Genomic DNA, 19355 nt, shown 5'->3' with positions numbered 1-19355 from the left:
AGTCTACGCATGTCCTCTGCAGTCACAGCCTATGTTTCACTACCGTGAAGCATGGTGGTTCACCCGCATGCATCATACAATCTACTTTTCACTCTGAGCGAGAGACCCTTTGTCGCCAGTAGGGGTAGGAGCTTTCTAAACTTTGCCCAGGCTATTCGTATTCTAGTGGTGACACTCTCTGAGCATCCACCTCCACTACTAACTTGGTCACCTAGGTAGCAGAAACTATCAACTACTTCTAGTTTCTCCCCCTGGAGTGTGATGGAATCTGTTTTCTGAGTATCTGTGGTGTCTATTGTCCCTGTGCATCTGCCGCACATGAAAACTATCTTATCAGTTAATTTCCCTTTGATGTTGCTGCACCTCTTATGCGTCCATAGCTTATACTGGGTGCATCTTATGGAGTTTCTACCTACACCTTTCCTACAGATCGAGCAGGGCCACCTGCCCGAGGGTGTGTGTGCCGAGTTCGCCTTTCTGCTTACTATAACTTTGGTCTTTGCTACATTTACTCTAAGGCCCTTTGATTCTAACCCTTGCTTCCACACCCGAAATTTTTTTTTCTAGTTCCGGTAGTGATTCTGCTATGAGAGCCAGGTCATCAGCATGGAGGAGCTCCCAGGGAACATATATGATTGATTGATTGATTCTAGTTTCAGCTCATGAGCTGTGGCCATGCTGGGGCACCGCCATTTCATCATTATTTAGCGTCCGCTTTCCATGCTAGCATGGGTGAAGCCAGAAGGCTGCATCAGGTCCAGTCTGATCTGGCAGTGTTTCTACGGCTGGATGCCCTTCCTAACGCCAACCACTCCGAGAGTGTAGTGGGTGCTTTTTACGTGCCACCCGCACAGGTGCCAGATGGAGCTGGCAAACGGCCACAAACGGATGGTGCTTTTACATGCCACCGGCACGGGGGCCAGGCGAGGCTGGCAACAGACACGAATGGATGGTGCTTTTACGTGCCACCGGCACGGAGGCCAGTCGGGGCGGCGCTGGCAATGGCCACGATCGGATCATATATAATATATATATCTTTGACCTTTTTATTTTTCTCCTTAGTTGTTTTGGTCTCCCTCCAGCTTTTCTTAATTGACTATTTCTGATGTATAGTGTGTGTGTGTGTGTGTAAGCATGAAGAATTTTATGGCAAATGACTAAATTAATCATGAATTTTCCCTGAAGTTTTTAAAGTTTCTCACTATTTCAAATGCGTACCTCATGCCTGGCTCATTAAGCCACAGTTTCCTACTTTGTTATTGATATTAAATTTGCATTCTTAGACTAGTTTACATCATTTCACTTACCTTAGTTTAAAAAATAGATACTTCATTACATTTTGTGCACAGTAGTCTTTAAAGAAAGATTAAATACTCTTGATAATTGAACCTGTCTGAAAAGTGTTCTCAGTTTGCAAGAATTAGACAGAAAGTTTTGGTTAAAATGCACACGTACTCCCCTCCCCTCTCATTCTGATGTCTGTCTTTTATATTTTACAGTTGGGAAAATTGCTGATGCAACTCCTGAGAAAAGTTGCGAAGTGGAAAAAGATAATCCACTGGGAGAGAACACCTCAGGTACGTTGTTTATTTTTTATGAAGATGGCTTCGTATTGTGATGAATTATTCTGCATGCAGCATCAAGGTATGCAAGATCACATTAAGGACACGGTCTCTAACAAACGTGGTTGGGTTGCCGACGACGTGGTTGAGAATCAATAGTCATGGCTCAACCATGCACTGCTCTGTGTAAACAGCGTGTGACCATTGTGAGCACAACTCAGCTCCCAAACGAATGCAGTTCTGCATGCAGTATTCAGGCACTCAAGGTCACATTAAGGACACGATCTCTAACATGGTTAGGTCTTAGACACCATAATTTAGTAGGTTAAAGTACATGTGATATTTTGGTTTGTAATCAATAGATACTCTTTTACTTGTTTCAGTCATTTGACTGTGGCCATGCTGGAGCACCGCCTTTAATCGAGCAACTCGACACCGGGACTTATTCTTTTGTAAGCCCAGTACTTATTCTATCGGCCTCTTTTGTCGAACCGCTAAATAACGGGGACATAAACACACCAGCATCGGTCGTCAAGCAATGCTAGGGGGACAAACACAGACACAAACACACACATGCATATATATATATATATACATATATACGACGGGCTTCTTTCAGTTTCCGTCTACCAAATCCACTCACAAGGCGTTGGTTGGCCCGAGGCTATAGTAGAAGACACTTGCCCAAGGTGCCACGCAGTGGGACTGAACCCAGAACCATGTGGTTCGTAAACAAGCTACTTACCACACAGCCACTCCTACACCTAGATGAAGAATATTTGTATGAGCTTTGTCTATGCTTAGAAGAAAGACTTTGATACTGAAGCTAAAAGAAAATAGTTGAAAAGTTGCTCAGGATTTAACATATTTTAGCATACTTTCCATAATGAACATTGTGCATTTCAAATGGTTTTTATTCCAACAAATCGCTACCTATGGTACAACGAGAACAGGCTATTATTGCTACCACGTATACACTACCTGTTTGAAGTCTACATTGGTTCATCCATTTAATACAACCTACTTATATCATTTCAGTTGTTGTTTTTTCCAGTTTGAACAGAAGCAATGCATGGACCATGCAGGCAGTTGTATGTACCCCAGAAAAGGGAGTTTTCTGCCTGCAGGGGCCCCATTACACATTATATGACAAATTTTAAGAGTCTAAAACCATCTCTGGAACAAAAGTAGTGTATGTTCCCAGTTTAGAGAAAATCAGTTGCAAACTTGAGAAGTTCTGTGGGTTTACACAAACTCTCACACACACACACACACACATATCCTCAGTTTTATTTATAGAGATTATTTTGTTTTTCTACAGGATGCAGTGAAGAAGAATCTGACCCAGAAAATGAAGTTCAAGAAAAAAATTTAGCAAACATTGCCACTGGTTTAGCCAGTCAGACAGGAGACTTTTTCTTTGGTGAAGGGGACACAGATTTCTCTTATGACCTCGAAGATGCTGACAGTGTACTTCATGATAAACATGTTTGTATCAACTTTGATGGCATTTTCAGTAAAACTTTTGTTCTAACAAAAGCTTCTGTTTTATAAGATTTCTTTTACCTTTACTTTGCACTCTTTAAATATAAATCACTCCTTTCATTACTCTTCTTTTTCTTTAACCTTTTAGCATTTAAACCGGCCATATCCAGCCAAAAGTATTCTACCTGTTTTATGTTCAAACTAGTCAGATCTGGTCTCTCACACCAGCCCTACAATATCGTTTTAAAAATTAACAGCGACCTCATCAAAATCTCATAGCTACAAGATAATGCACGATTAGTTCAAAACAATCATCATCATCATCATCGTCGTTTAACGTCCGTTCTCCATGCTAGCATGGGTTGGACGGTTCGACCGGGGTCTGGGAAGCCAGAAGGCTGCACCAGGCTCCAGTCTAATTTGGCAATGTTTCTACAGCTGGATGCCCTTCCTAACGCCAACCACTCCGTGAGTGTAGTGGGTGCTTTTTACGTGCCACCTGCACAGGTGCCAGGCGGGGCTGGCAACAAAGCATTAATTTTGGCAGAATAATGCGAACACTAAAGGGTTGATGCTTTGTTTGGTTTTCATTTGGGGAGATATTTTCAACTTCATAGAAAACATCTTTGTCAAGATCATGGTGTCTTTAGTTTCTTTCATCATAGAAAGGAGTTTGGTCTGACAGTTATAGATTTAATAATTTTAACTTATGGGTACAGTAAATAACTGAAAAATATATTTGTTAGCCTCCTTTTCTGAGTACAGATCCTCTCATGGGTTAAGCTTGCTGTAAGGTGTTCCTTAATTGCTTTTATATCCTGATGTTGGATATATAACGAAGCAGGGGAAAGAAATATTTACATGACGCGATTACTATTAAACGAGACTCAACTCTCTCAATCAATGGCTCGTAATGGACTGCTTACTCCAATTACTCACAGTATTTTATAGCAATGGGTCAGTCCACTTTTAGTCACTTGGGTGCGGAGGATGGAATCCATCCACAACAATTACTACAATTACTCTATACTTACATTTACTACATCACACTTAATATATGCACAGGCTGTTAGGAGTGCTCAACATGCCAGAAATGGCAGCCAAATCTTCCTTGAAGTTAACCCTTCTATCTTAAAAAAACAGAAGGATACTTTGAATATGATGCATAAAAATGGCAGAACAGACACTGCTGAATGGCATTGGTCATAGGTCTACTCAGTCAAAGCTAACCTGGGGTTAAATAACAACACTACACTGCATCAAATGCACCCTTACTATTACTACTACGCTACTACATTGAATGCTTCTTTGGAGAAGTCAACCCCTCAACCAGAAATTAGTGTTAAAATATCCTGTACAAATTCAGTTTGATCAACTTTCAAACACAACAACAACATCAGTAGTTCAGCCACATAATCTATATATATAAAACTGTAGTTGTGTGAGTGTCTGTCCCCTTCGATTTAGATTCCTAACTACTCCCACATTTTGCGGTGCAGTTTAACCAAATTCGGGTATCTTATAGTCGTGATTAATATCGAGCCCGTCTGGCTATTAGCGCGTGTCTACGATGAGTCTACGATTTTAAAAATAATTTAACATCATTTTTTATTCCATTTTAATGCATAATTTTTTGTGTGTCGATGGCGGCGGAGTTGGCGTCCATGGTCACACCTGCACCTGTGTTGCTTCTCCCCCTTCTTCCCTCCCTCGTGAAGCTGTGGGGAAGGGAGTGTAAGGAAATCAACGTCGTAAAGCGTTGTCAAGGAGACCAGCGTTCTTTTAGAACAACGACTTCATGGCTTGAAGACACCAAAACAAAAATGGCTAAGAAAGCCCGAATTGTCATCTATAAGGGAAGTAACTCTCTAAAAATGCTTATATAGTTATTTCCCTTACAAACCCGAGCAACGCCAGGCGATACTGCTAGTATAATATAGAAATATCTAAATAAAAGGTCATAAGTAAACTGTATGGAGAGCACATCTTATCGTGTCTTATACTTATGAGTGGTTTCCTTCAGTTCATTTGCTTTCAGATCAATCATCATCATCGTTTAACGTCTGCTTTCCATGCTAGCATGGGTTGGACGGTTTGACTGAGGGCTGGTGAACCAGATGGCTGCACCAGGCTCCAGTCTTGATCTGGCAGTTTCTACAGCTAGATGCCCTTCCTAACACCAACCACTCCAAGAGTGTAGTGGGTGCTTATTACGTGCCACCGGCACGGGGGGCCAGTCAGGCGGTACTGGCAAGGACCTCGCTCGAATCTTTTTACACATGCTAACGGCACAGGTGCTGGTAACGAGCCCACTCGAATGGTGCCTCCTACATGCCACCGGCACGGAAGCCAGTTAGCCGCTCTGGCAACGACAGCTGCAAGATAAAGATGATGATTACGAATGATTTTAAAAGAATATTTTATGTGTCTTAGTTGTTAAAGATTCATCAAAAGAATTTGAATTAACCCTTTTGTTACTATATTTATTTTGAGATGCTCTGTGTTTCTTTCAATTATTTTAAATATAACAAAGAATTTAGTAAAATAACTTAGTTATCATTAAACAAGTGTTAGTAACATAAATTGCGACTCAGGTTTGGTGGGAGATTTTAATGCAAAACTTATGCAAACAAGACATTTGTACTACAAAGCCAGAGCTGGTTTTGGCCGGGTTGGTAACATAAGGGTTAAGACATTAGTTAGACATTTTAAAGTTCATCTTCCTTACATCCAGTATTTTTTTTTTCTTTTTCCAACAGGATTGGTCTCTTCCAGCAGAAGCCTTCCAACCTCGTCATGAGCTTGAGTTTAGCAACGCGCCACCAGTGCCTCCACCCCACTATTCACCCGCAAACGACAGTGATGGCAATTCATTTCAAGCCACAAGTTATAACCATAAAGAGACAATCAGTAATGGCGCCGCAGTGAACGATCTCTACATCAACGTGAAACTCCCCATTATACCACAGTGGGACTGTAGCTCCCTGGTTAAGGATATGCTTGTTGCTTATGCTGAAGTAAGTCAGTAACCATAATACTTTATAGCTTATATACAGTTACTTTCTTTTACTCTCTTTTACTTGTTTCAGTCATTTGACTGCGGCCATGCTGGAGCACCACCTTTAGTTGAGCAAATCGTCCCCAGGACTTATTCTTTGTAAGCCTAGTACTTATTCTATCGTTCTCTTTTGCTGAACTGCTAAGTTACAGGGACGTAAATACACCAGCATCGGTTGTCAAGCGATGTTGGTGGGACAAACACAGACACACAAACAAAAAAATCGTGTTTTTTTTACGTGTCACCTACACACTGGCACAAGTGCCAGTAAGGCGACGCTGGTGAGGATCCTGCTCAACTGGTGCTTTTTACATGCCACCAGCACGAACACCAGTCAGCTGCTCTGGCAACGATCACGCTCAGATGGTGCTCTTACCATTCCACTAGCACAGATGCCAGTCATCGAATTTGATTTCGATTCCGATTTCACTTGCCTCAACAGGTCTTCGCAAGCAGTGTCCAATGAAGGGAAGGTACTCATAAGTGGGCTGGTTACACCCCTAGCTTAGGCTACAAATAGAGGTTCTTTTGATTGGTAATATGCACTCTCAGTCCCAAAATGAATTGAGAATAAATTTTTAGAATGATTTTATCAAACATCAAGGTCTTCTTTAGCTCTCTTACATGACTGTTGTTTCTTGTATGCCACCTCATCAAGTGTAATGATTTAACCCTTTAGTGTTTAAACCAGCTATATCCGGCCCAAATATTCTACACATTTTATGCTCAAACTGGCCAGAACATGCATCTCACACCTACCCTGCAATGTCATTCTAAAAATAAGCAGTTACATCTTTCCTATCTTTAAACTACAAAATAATATCAGATAAATTTTTTTAAATGGGAATAAATAAGGATTATTTTTGACAAATTAATATGAACGCTAAAGGGTTAAGGTGCTAAAATGCTGATTGTATGTTCAAACTTTACTACAGCTGTAATGCTACTTGGTTGACAAACAATTTCCAAACTCTATATTTAAGTTGTTACAAAGTTGTTGAGTTGTAATAAGAAGTGATGTGTAAATGCAAGGCTTTGTTAAAACATTTTTATTCATTCTAGGACAGAAAATATAGAAATTTGTTTCTTAAAGTTAACAGTTGTATAAAACATTGCTATAATATCTCTTATTCAAGGAAGACATTCAGTCAACCGTTTCTATGTTGATTGTCCTGGGGGATCGCATCCAGTCAGAAATTGATCTGGAAGTGCGGACAAGTTGGTTCCTAGCCTATATTGGTATGTAAAGTTTCTTTTAATGTTGTTTTGCATGGGTTACTTTAAAAAGTTTTTTTCTGTTCAGCATAAATACATTGTCAATGAAAATATTATTTGTTTGTGATTAACTCTGATTAGCTCTATTTTAATCAGTTGATTATCTATCACTATCATCACTATCTATCACATTCACTATCATCATTACCATTATCCCTATATATATATATATAAATGGCAAAATGTCTGTCTGTGTGTGTGTGTATCCTTTATACAAACCCACAAATTTTCAGTTAGAGGGCTCACACTTTCTATGGTCATTCAAAACCGTCCAAGGGTGGTCGTGCACATCTTTCCATTTCCCCAGTCACCCCGCAAAGCCATTAAAAAATCAATAGAAGTGACTTTTTTGTGAATTTTCTATCCAAAACCCAATCAAAATGCCCGAAACTTGATACGCCAATTGAATGCCAGCTAGTTTTATGTCATTGGTCGGAGATTTGGAGAGTACTCGTATGTATGTGCGCACGCATGCAGCTATATATGCATGCACTAGCACTATGACCTGGCAACGCCGGGTCATAGTGCTAGTTCCTTTTATTTGTATTTCTATGCAAGTATAAGTTAGGTGAATCTCGTATCCTTTCATCACTTGTCATTCTCCCATTATCTTGGTACACGCACACACCAGTAATAAATATTAACCAATTCGATTGCTGTGTATGTCTTACAATATGGGCTGGGTGCATTTTATGTTGTCACTGGCTCTAAAGAGGTTGTCTACAACATAACCAAAGAAATTCCTTACCCTCTGTTATTTTTTTACTCAGAATTATTTCCCCCACAAGCTGTGGCTTGCAATCTCGTGTGCAGCATCTATGTCTTCTTCACACATTACGTTTTTGTCTTGGTTTCCATGGTTAGATGCTTTTCCTGTTGCCAACCACTCTATCACATGAACTGATGGCATTTTGTGCCGTTAATACCAGACAGGTTGTCAGGAGAAAGATCAAAGTGTCCTTTCTATAATAATAATAATAATAATGAATAATAATGAAATTATTGTATACAGTGTTCAGGTGCACCACAACTTGTCAAAAGTGTGTATAAAACATATGCAGTAATGTACAAATGTCTGGGAAGTGAACAGTGTATGAGTCAGATACCTGCTTGCTTGTGTGTATGGAGGGGAGAAAATCAAGTGTAGTGTTGGCGAATCTCAGGAAGCATGGAAGTTTTGAAGGATGCAGTGATCTGACAACTACCTGTACCAGTTCTTAATTGGAGTCACTGCCCTTCTAAACAGGTAACCCACAATGCAGCTTGTAAAGCTTACCTTCATCATACATCCCATTTTTGTCATGGTTTCTGTGGTTGGATGCCTTTTCTATGATCAACCACTTCTCAATATGGACTTGGCCTATTTTGAGAAGTACCAAAATAAGTTACACATCTTTTTAAACTATTAATGTTTTTTTTATCTCGAAAAAGGTTTATAAAAGCAATATTTTATGCTGCTATCAACATTCATGTTTTGATGTTCAATAAATAAAGCTTACTTATTAAACTACTACATGTGTTTAAATTTATCTTGAAGTTCAATGTCCCCCTCATTGCAAAAATGTTTTCAATTTGGCCCCTTTTATTTATATATATAATTTCTGTTGTTGCTGTTTGCTCATTTCAAAAAAATCAACACCAAATATCGTATGCAGTTGATCATTTCAACTTTATAGAACTCTCTACTATCCTTGTGTTTCACCCTCCAGCTCTTTGATATTTCTATACCACCACAAATTTTGAACCTTAGAAGCACAGTTGTCGGCCCTGATTCTTTTGAGTACTGCAAAGGGCAGTGGCCTCTATCCAATCATTAAATCATTTTAAAAGAATTTCTTTGTGGTATACTTTAAAGTCTATAAATTCTATATAAATTAAATGTTTACATTTAAAACAGAGTTCAAATATATGTGCAGTGCATGTACTTGAATTAAGAACAATCTTAAAACAATACAAAGATTTGAGTGTGAGGAAACAGCTTCTCTCGAAGACACCAACTATAGGGATCATTACTTCAAAGGGTCAATAAAAAGTCATTTATTCATATCTGTCAGATTTGCACGTTTGCTACGTTTAAAAAAGTAAAAGTTTATTCCTTTCAACCTTATAGTTCATTGTTAACCATCATCATCATCATCGTCGTCGTTTAACGTCCACTTAAAGATAAAACACAATCTAAATATATTAATTCTTTATATATCTTGAATGAAATTTTGCTTTGTTTTTCAGAATTATTAGGACAATTCAAACAATGGTCAGTTATTGCTGATGTGATTAAACTTAGTAAAATCCCTGAAGTTTCCATGTTAAACCAACAGTCTTCAAATATCCTCACCATGTGTCACAGATGTAACAAAACACTGACCAACTGCAGTTGGTTTTGTAGCAAATGTCGAACAATTGTTGGTGTGTGTGGTGTGTGGTGAGTATTTTATGCTTTGTTAATTCCCATGTCCATCGCTTTCCGTTTTTTTGTTTGTTTTTTTTTTCAAGATAGGTGTAGGAGTGTCTGTGGTAAGTAGCTTGCTTACGAACCGCATTGTTCCGGGTTCAGTCCCACTGCGTGGCACCTTGGGCGAGTGTCTTCTACTATAGCTTCAGGCCGACCAAAGCCCTGTGAGTGGATTTGGTTGACGGAAACTGAAAGAAGCCTGTTGTATATATGTATATGTATATAAGTGTGTTTGTGTGTCTGTTTGTCCCTCCAACATTGCTTGACAACAGAATTTGAATTCCAAATGTCAGGGCATGCTGCAAACTATTTTATAAGTTTAGTGCTTGATTGTTACTACTGCTAACTTAGTGGACGCACATGGCCTAGTGGTTAGAGCAGCGGACTCGCGGTCGAGGGATTAAGGGTTCGATTCTCAGACTGGGCAATGTGTGTGTGTTTATGAGCGAAACACCTAAGCTCCACACAACTCCGGCAGAAGGCAATGGTGAACTTTTGCTGATTCTTTTGCCACAACTTTCTCTCACTCTTTCCTCCTGCATCTTGCAGCTCACCTGCGATGGACCGGCGTCCCGTCCAGGTGGGGAACCTATACGCCAAGGAAACCGGGAGACCGGCCCTTATGAGCCAGGCATGGCTCGAGAAGGAACAAGCAACAACTGCTAACTTACTACTAAAAGTATTGCTCTTTATTGGTTTTGTGGTGAGTGACCATGTCTGTGATTAGTTTAAATTTCCAGTGAGAGCTATTTTGTTTCGTGTAAACTTCGTTAGATAAGTATGAATATTACAATTCCTATTCTGATGTAAGTAGCCGTATAGCTTCTCTAAAACAAGAATCCTATTTTTTTCTGGCCCCACTTCTTTCATACTCTAAGCCCTCTTCTCCTTGTACAAAGCCACCTCCTTCTCCCTTTCTATTGTAGCCCCCACTCAGTTGAAGGGAATCTTAGTCTTGAAAGCTGTACCTGATATGCTCTGTAAAGGGGTTAGAATTAAGGGATCTTTTCACTTTGACCGGCAGATTTAAAAAATAATTTTTTGTAACTAAACACTTTTAAACCCCGTATACTGGTAGAATGTGTCACATAAAACATGTTTTTCTCTTGGCGTTAAAGTGAAAAGATCCGAATTAAGAAAGGCATTCAAGTGCAGAAACCATTCCAAAGCAAACACTGTGGCATAATACGGTTCTTGGATCTGTTGTATCCTATTCAACCATCAAACTTAAGTGACAACAATAATGTTGATAGTGATGGCAGCAGTGGTGATGCTGGTGGCTCTCCTCCTTCTGCCTTCCTCAAAAGTTAATACTGGTAACCCATTTCTGAATTTTTCTGATGAAAATGTACAAGTAATTCATTTTATTTACTAAACTTGCATAAGATGAGTAATAAACAGAATAAATATTTCATCATTCATGATATTTCTTTCTCTTTTTTTTTAGCTATCAACCTGTCAAACGACTTTATGTTTGGTGCCAGGGCTGCTCCCATGGTGGCCACCTCCAACACATCATGGAGTGGTTTCAAAAGAATAAACAATGTCCCCGAGGCTGTGGACATTATTGTGAATATTCTTGAACTTTAAAAATTGAGGTTGAATTATTCCAGTTTCAAAACTATTGCTCTCACAATTTCTTCAAGAATTTACAGATTAATGATAAAAGCAAGCCAAAAATGTTCTTAAATGTTTTGAATATGTTTTAATATTCAGAAACAATATCAAAACTACTGTCTTACGTTAATTTCTTTTCTTAGATTAACTTTTAAAATTGTTTCAACTAAAATTTATTCTTTATTTCTTCTGTATTTATTTCACCCAGTTTGTCTTTGGATGGCTGAATGTTTTTCAATCAAGATAAATCAATTATTTTTGTAAAAAGAAAGAAAAATGAAAAAAAAGAAAGAATTAATAAAAACAAATTAAAATGTTAAAATAAAATTTCAAAAACACAATAAATCTGTTTTCTTAAACATTCCCTTGTTGAGCTTAAATTAACAGTGCAAATGTTTCGTTTGTTTCTGTTTTTTTTGCCTTTGGTTTTCTGCTTGTCTATCTCTTCCTCCTCCTCCTTCATTAAACATTTGTTGATTTTTACCAATTCCAAGATCAATTACGGAGGAAACAGATTGTTCCTCATTGCCCAGTAAAACTAGACAACTCCCATTCTATCAGTAAAACAATACAATCCAAGGAAACTAGGAATGAAATATATTAGCAAACTGTACATTATTTACATTTGATGGATCCAGCCTTCATCAGGTGTCTTGGGGAAATTTTGAACCTGGGTTCTCATTCCTAAGGTATTTTTCAATGTTGTAATTATTATTATTATTATTGCCTGGAATCAAACTCAGAATCTTGGGGTTAGTAGTCCGCACTCTTAGCCACTACGCCATATGCCTGTGGCGTAGTGGCTAAGAGTGCGGACTACTAACCCCCAGATTCTGAGTTTGATTCCAGGCAATGATCTGAGTAATAATAATAATAATAATTACAACATTGAAAAATACCTTAGGTATGAGAACCCAGGTTCGAAATTTCTCCAAGACACCTGATGAAGGCTGGAGGGTACATCAGCCGAAACGTTGTGTTAACAACTAACAAGATGAGGACAAATATCTGTCAATTGTACATAATTCCTCATCTCTTAAATATAGAACTGTATTTTCCAGTGGTGTTCCGTCTATTATTTTAACTTCATCCCAGAGGGGGAGGTGGTCTCCATTTTTCCATACATGATCAGCTTTACCCGATTTAGCAATATCTCTTTGTGTCACAGCTTTGCGATGTTCGTTTACCCTTATTTTGAGGGGTGGCATGTTTCACCTTTGTATAACCTACCACAGCTGCATGGGATGGAGTACACGCAGTCTTGGATTCTTATTCTATTGGTGGTTTTACTCAAAGGAGATATTTGCCAAGTGTTGTATTACTCTTGAATACTGTCCTGATGTCATATGGGCCACATATCTTTTGTAGATACAGAGACTCAAAGCTAATAGCACCTGGCTTGAATATATGGAAGCACTCCGTCGGTTACGACGATGAGTGTTACGGTTGATCTGAATCAATGGAACAGTCTGCTCATGAAATTAACGTGTAAGTAGCTGAGCACTCCACAGACACGTGCACCCTTAACGTAGTTCTCGGGGATATTCAGCGTGACACAGAGAGTGACAAGGCCAGCCCCTTGAAATACAGGTACAACAGAAACAAGAAGTAAGAGCGAGAGAAAGTTGTGGTGAAAGAGTACAGCAGGGATCACTACCATCCCCTGCCGGAGCCTCGTGGAGCTTTTAGGTGTTTTCGCTCAATAAACACTCACAACGCCCGGTGTGGGGATCGAAACCGCGAGTCCACTGCCCTAACCACTGGGCCATTGCGCCTCCACAGCTTGAATATAATGATACCAGTGGATTCATATTAAGCTTGAAGAGTATCAGAAAGGGCAGGACATGAGAGGATCCATTACAACTGTTGGAAAAAACAACATCAACTAAATAACGAGATTAGAAGTTATCTTGATTACACAGGAAAATAACCTGAGATGATGAAAGAAAGAGAATCCAACAAGATCTGGAAAAGTCGTACATGAAAGAATATGAAAAGGTGAAGGACACGCCAGATTAAGACGCTTATGAAACTGAAAGGTGAGAGGATGAAGACTGAAGTCCATCATCCACCCGTGAAAGCAGTAATTAACCCTTTAGCATTCAAACCGGCCATATCCGGCCAAAATATTTAACCTGTTTTATATTGAAACTGACCAGATCTAGCCTCTCACCTCAGCCCTACCATGTCATTCTAAAGCTAAAAAATCAAATCACCGAAATCTCTAAATTACAAGATAATGCAGGATTAATTCAAACCATTTTAAATAAACAAACATCACATTTGACAGAATAATCTGAACACTAAAGGGTTAAAGCAAGTTGCCGACATCTAGAAAGCCCTGAAGAAGCAGTATTAAACAAAGGTCTCAACTTTGCGGCGACCATCAAGCGCATTCCATACTTGGACATAATAGCCCCTAAGGTCACAAATGTGATAATTGATAGTGTGTTGTGTCCTTGAACAAGACTCTTCATTTCACGTTGCTCCAGTTCACTCAGCTGGCATAAATGAGTTGTACATGTATTTCAAAGGGCCATCCTCGTCACATTCTGTGGCATGCTGAATCTCCCTGAGAACTATGTTAAAGTTACGTGTGTCTGTGGAGTGCTCAGCCACTTGCACATTAATTTCACGAGCAGGCTCTTCCGTTGATCGGATCAGTTGGAACCCTTGTTGTTCTAACCAACGGAGTGCCACTCGACTATAGAAGTAGGCTTTCTTCACTACGGCAAATATCAGGAAAAATAGCATGCATTCTCTTACTCTTTTACTTGTTTCAGTCATTTGACTGCAGCCATGCTGGAGCACCGCCTTTAATCGAGCAACTCGACCCCGGGACTTATTCTTTTGTAAGCCCAGTACTTATTCTATTGGTCTCTTTTGCCGAACCGCTAAGTAACGGGGACATAAACACACCAGCATCGGTTGTCAAGCAATGCTAGGGGGACAAACACACACATGCATATATATATATATACATTTCAGTTTCCGTCTACCAAATCCACTCACAAGGCATTGGTCGGCCCGAGGCTATAGTAGAAGACACTTGCCCAAGGCGGCACGCAGTGGGACTGAACCCGGAACCGTGTGGTTGGTAAACAAGCTACTTACCACACAGTCACTCCTATACAAGAATTATAATTTAAGTTATATCAATCAAATTTCCTGTTGCATATACGAAAGGAAGAAATGAATACTAATTTTCAAGAGAAACATTTACGTTCAAATGAAATTGAACAAAAATAAATTTCTCCTCCCATGACCACCCTGTCATTTGCTCCCTCTCCTCACAAAGCCTTGAATGTGGACTCATTCTGCACTCCTTACATTAAGTCTCTCTCTCTCTTCCATATTCTGTAACCAACCAGCCAGTCGACATTTACATTGGCTATTATTACTAACAAGGCGAAGGCAACGAGCTGGCAGAGTCGTTAAGCATGCTGGCGAAATGCTTAGCGATATTTCGTCAGCCGCTACGTTCTGAGTTCAAATTCCGCCCAGGGTTCGATTAAATCAAGTACCAGTTACGCACTGGAGTCGATATAATCGACTTAATCCATTTGTCTGTCCTTGTTTGGCCTCTCTGTGTTTAGCTCCTTGTGGGTAGTAAAGAAATAGGTATTTCGTCAGCCGCTACGTTCTGAGTTCAAATTCCGCCGAGGTCGACTTTTCCTTTAATCCTTTCATGGTCGATTAAATTAAGTACCAGTTACGCACTGGAGTCGATATAATCAACTTAGTCCGTTTGTCTGTCCTTGTTTGTCCCCTCTGTGTTTAGCCCCTTGTGGGTAGTAAAGAAATAGGTATTTCGTCAGCCGCTACGTTCTGAGTTCAAATTCCGCCGAGGTCGACTTTGCCTTTCATCCTTTCGGGGTCGATAAATTAAGTACCAGTTACGCACTGGGGTCGATGTAATCGACTTAATCCGTTTGTCTGTCCCCCTTGTGGGCAATAAAGAAATAAGAGTCGTTAGCGAGCCGGGTTAAATGCTTAGTAGCATTTGGATCGTCTACACGTTCTGAGTAAAAAGTAAGTACCAATTGAGCACATAGATCGATGTAACTGACTTGATCCTTTCCGCGAAACTGCTGGCCTTGTGCTAAAATTTAAAACCATTATTACTAACAAGGCGGCATTGCTGGACAAAATGTTCGGCGGCATTTCGTTCGTCTTCACATCCTGAGTTCAAATTCCGCCGAGGCCGCCATTGCATTTCATTCTTTTGGGGGTCGATAAAATAAGTATGAGTACTGGGAGTTGATATAATTGATTTGCCCCCCCCCCCCAAAAAAAAATATATCAAGTTTTGTACCTATAATTGAAGGAATAATTACTAACAAAACGGTGAGCTGGCAAAATTCTTAGCGCGTCGGACAAAATGCTTAGCTGCCTTTCTTCTGTGTCTTTATGTTCTGAGTTCAAATCATGCCGTAGTCACTTTTGTCTTACATTCTTTAGGATTGATAAAAGAAAGTACCATTCAAGAATATGGAGATTGTAAATGAGTAAATTTCTTCCTCTTAAAAAAAAAAACGAAAAAAAAACACGTTGACCTTGTACCTAATTTTGATACAATTATACAGAGATTACCATCAGTAAAATTTAAAGATCCGGTACGTAGGTACTTGACTGCAGTGGAAACAGCTTAACGGTTTTTTCTACTTTTTTCTTTTCTTTTAATAAAAGAAGAAACAGTTTCATCTGTTGACAACCACTGAAGTGTGGATGGAATATGTGTCTTGAGTTTAGATAAAGATTACTTGAAGTTTTGTTGCGCAACAAAGCATATTCTTGTGCTATAAACGATTCTGGAATCTCTCCAACCCACCTACTCAAGGGCATTCCCGGAATGTTGTTTACGAATAATACTTTTTCACATTCTATAAGATTTTTATTCTGGAAATAAACAAACCCTGGATTAGGAGGAAATGAGGCAATGCGCATGGAAATAATGTTAAATTTTTCGCGATGTGAATTTCACCAAAGTTTTTTTCCTAACTTCATACATAACCTTGAAGGAAGGGAACCACACACAAGGTTAACCTTCTGAAATACGATGCTACACATGACATTAAACAAAGCATCTGCTGTGGGTATGTGAAGTGTTAATACACTACATGTCTATAACAAGCAAAGACAAACAAGTCAAAGTCAGTAACTCACTATTAAATATAGCATTTGCAGAACCCGTACTGTGAAGGAAAATCGTTATGTAATATCAGGCAGAACTATTTTGATGCTCACTGGCTTTGTTTCCTCATAACATTCTTTAAAAGACATATTCTTCAGAGAACGTTTTCGAAGATGTAGATTACGATTATGTTCGTAAAAATTTAAAAAAAAAACTTCTTGAAGAAGTTTCGGAATATTGCTTCGACTTTGTTTTCTCGTAACTCTCTTTAAAATTCATATTTATTTAATAAATTAATCTCTTCAAACATCTGTGTAAAGGCGGTAAACCGAAACTGAGAATGTTATTTCTTATATCAATTAAAAAACAGAAAGAAATAATACAAAAGAACAAAAACCAATCAAATATTTCTGTCCGGTGTTGGGGAACGGGTGCACTTACACTAAACTGTACTTATACTACCTACACATCGACCAAGCGACCATCGAATTGTATTGATTTTTGAACACTTGATCACATATTCAGCGAAGTTTTATCAGTTTTTTCTCCTCGACTATTTTTATTTACTACTGCATCTTCTTTCTATGATGATGTGTGTTTTTATGTAAATATTTATCAACATGCCCAAGTTGCGTAGTTTAAGGACCCTGTGGTAAGTTTCCTAATACCCAGGTGACATGTCTTTTGAAATTAACCCCAAGAGAATAAATTGTGTAGCCTCATAATAACTCTGATCGAGAAGGCCAGTGATCGAAGGTATTCCAACCCTGATCATCTCGTCAATATATGGCTACACAGTCCAATGTGTTCTTCCTTATATTAAATGCTACTAAGGTTTGTGATTACAGTCAAGCTTAGCGGCTATTTCTAGCAGATCAAATGACCATTTAGAGGCTTTCTTTTTCTCTTCTTAAAAAATTAAAATATACAAGAGAGTGTTGAACGTATCACCTGAACGCAGATTGTCCCATAGTCTCTGTTTCCATCTCTCCTCATCTGACAAACCCAGCTCTCTTTATTGCAGAGCTTCGTCCATCTCCCAGTTGGAGCTAGGCCATGTTAGGAAGGAGAGGATGTTGCCTACTGAAAGGGAGCAAGCGTGGATGAAGGAAAGAAAACGGAAGAGACAGAGACGAGCACTTACGCAAACCTAGACCCCCCAAACCGTTTGAGCAAAGCAGCCTGTTTGCGGGACTCTCTCGAGGGTCTGATATTGATGTATTGGAAAGACGACGAGAATCTTTAAGAAAGACTAACTCTGAGAAAATACAATAACCGAGGAATTGACAAGTAAATCCTAAGTATTAAAAAACCTTCGTGGGACACAGTTGCTTCAAGTTTTTTTATAGTTGCTCAAGGTTAACCACCTTCGATCGAAAGTTGAACTCGAAAGCTCGGTCAGTAATTGGGGAAGGAATCCGTAAACAGGTTTACAGTTTTCTGATGTGAAACTGAATGGCTGAGGAGCCAGAGCCCGCATTTAGAACTGATGATGCTAAGGCCCCTACGACCAGGTTCTTCAGTCATCGTCGTCACAGATGCAAAACCTTAGCAGGAGCCCCCACCTCAAACAAGCATCGTTAATCTGCTAGATATTCAAGTCCAGGTCAGCTCCCATCTTGGTAACGACATCGATATACCAAGTGCAAATAGAGCAGGGCCGAGTAGATCACCCTGTTGGGTTCCAGAGGCAGATGGGATGGAATGGTCACCAAAGAAGAGGTAGGAGGGCTCTTGATAAGTTTGCTAAGTAAAGTGGCAGAGCTGTGGGGCATTCTAGCTTACTACACGGAGCTTGGCATCCTGACTGATGGAACTGAAGGAATTCCTGAGATCTAGATTGACTTTTGGAGTCTCAGAAGGTAGGTTGGTGAAAGCTCTAGTGGTATGAATGGTAGCCTCATAACCTAGCTTGGTACCAACCCCTAGCTGGATAGGGAAAAATTCGGAAGACAGGCAGTTTCAAACCGAGCACAGACACACTTTCGCTGTGAACCGTCTATAGAGCAGAAATCGCCACTGGGCTTCGTGAGACCAAATAGTTTAACCCTCAAAGGACAGGGTACGGATGTATAGAAGGACACTCTCTGGCGAGAACATCTTAACAAATTGGGTTAGGTTCTCCAAGACCGGCTGGCAAGGTGATACCATATTTTCTTGCGTTGAGTGAATTGCTTCTACTTCTGTTATTCACGTATTGACGCAAGCTAATCTTAGTGTTTAGGACATCAATTACACTTGTGTGAATGGCTAGCTTCTGTGACACACACACACACACACACACAAATACGTACGTACACCTATTGCATACATGTTTATGGGAGGGAGGGAGAGAGAAGGTATGGTTTTTTGTTTGTTTGTGCTTGTTGTTTGCATGTATGTTGCCTCTCTGTGTCTCTTCACACACACACACTAACAAAACAACTTCACATACACACCACACTCTCTGTCTCGTACACCCCATCAACACACACACATTCACACATCAGTTGCTCTCTCGACTTCAAAATCCAAGTCCCCTGTTCCCCCACATGAGTAAAAAAATAAAATTGATCACCAATTTCTTTACGGAAAGCTACGATCTTTTTCAGAAACATAAACAGAAGCACCTGCTTTATAAGTGACATAAATTGTATTAAAAACGAAAGATTGCTTTTTTTATTTACCCTCTACAAGAGTAGGAACAGGTTTTCTTATGGACGAGATACGTTACGTAACGTTCACGACTTCCTCAATGACGCTAGGTGAGCTGCAATACTAGGCATAATTACA

General features: G+C 39.5%; 1 protein-coding gene across 1 annotated transcript in view; it reads left to right on the top strand.

Annotated features, from left to right (window-relative positions):
• LOC115216443 (GATOR complex protein WDR24) overlaps window positions 1–11712 on the top strand; it is a 36355-nt gene extending 24643 nt beyond the window's left edge. Inside the window, exons 13-18 of the mRNA XM_029785782.2 lie at window positions 1500–1577; window positions 2884–3050; window positions 5807–6064; window positions 7242–7344; window positions 9610–9802; window positions 11280–11712. Coding sequence (XP_029641642.1) covers window positions 1500–1577; window positions 2884–3050; window positions 5807–6064; window positions 7242–7344; window positions 9610–9802; window positions 11280–11415 — 935 coding nt within the window. The 3' untranslated portion in view covers window positions 11416–11712. The remainder of the gene's footprint in view (window positions 1–1499; window positions 1578–2883; window positions 3051–5806; window positions 6065–7241; window positions 7345–9609; window positions 9803–11279) is intronic.
• The last annotated feature ends 7643 nt before the right edge of the window (window positions 11713–19355 follow it).

Source organism: Octopus sinensis, linkage group LG10 (assembly GCF_006345805.1).
Source record: "Octopus sinensis linkage group LG10, ASM634580v1, whole genome shotgun sequence".
Classification (NCBI taxonomy): domain Eukaryota; kingdom Metazoa; phylum Mollusca; class Cephalopoda; order Octopoda; family Octopodidae; genus Octopus; species Octopus sinensis.
This window is presented reverse-complemented; position numbering and strand designations above follow the sequence as displayed.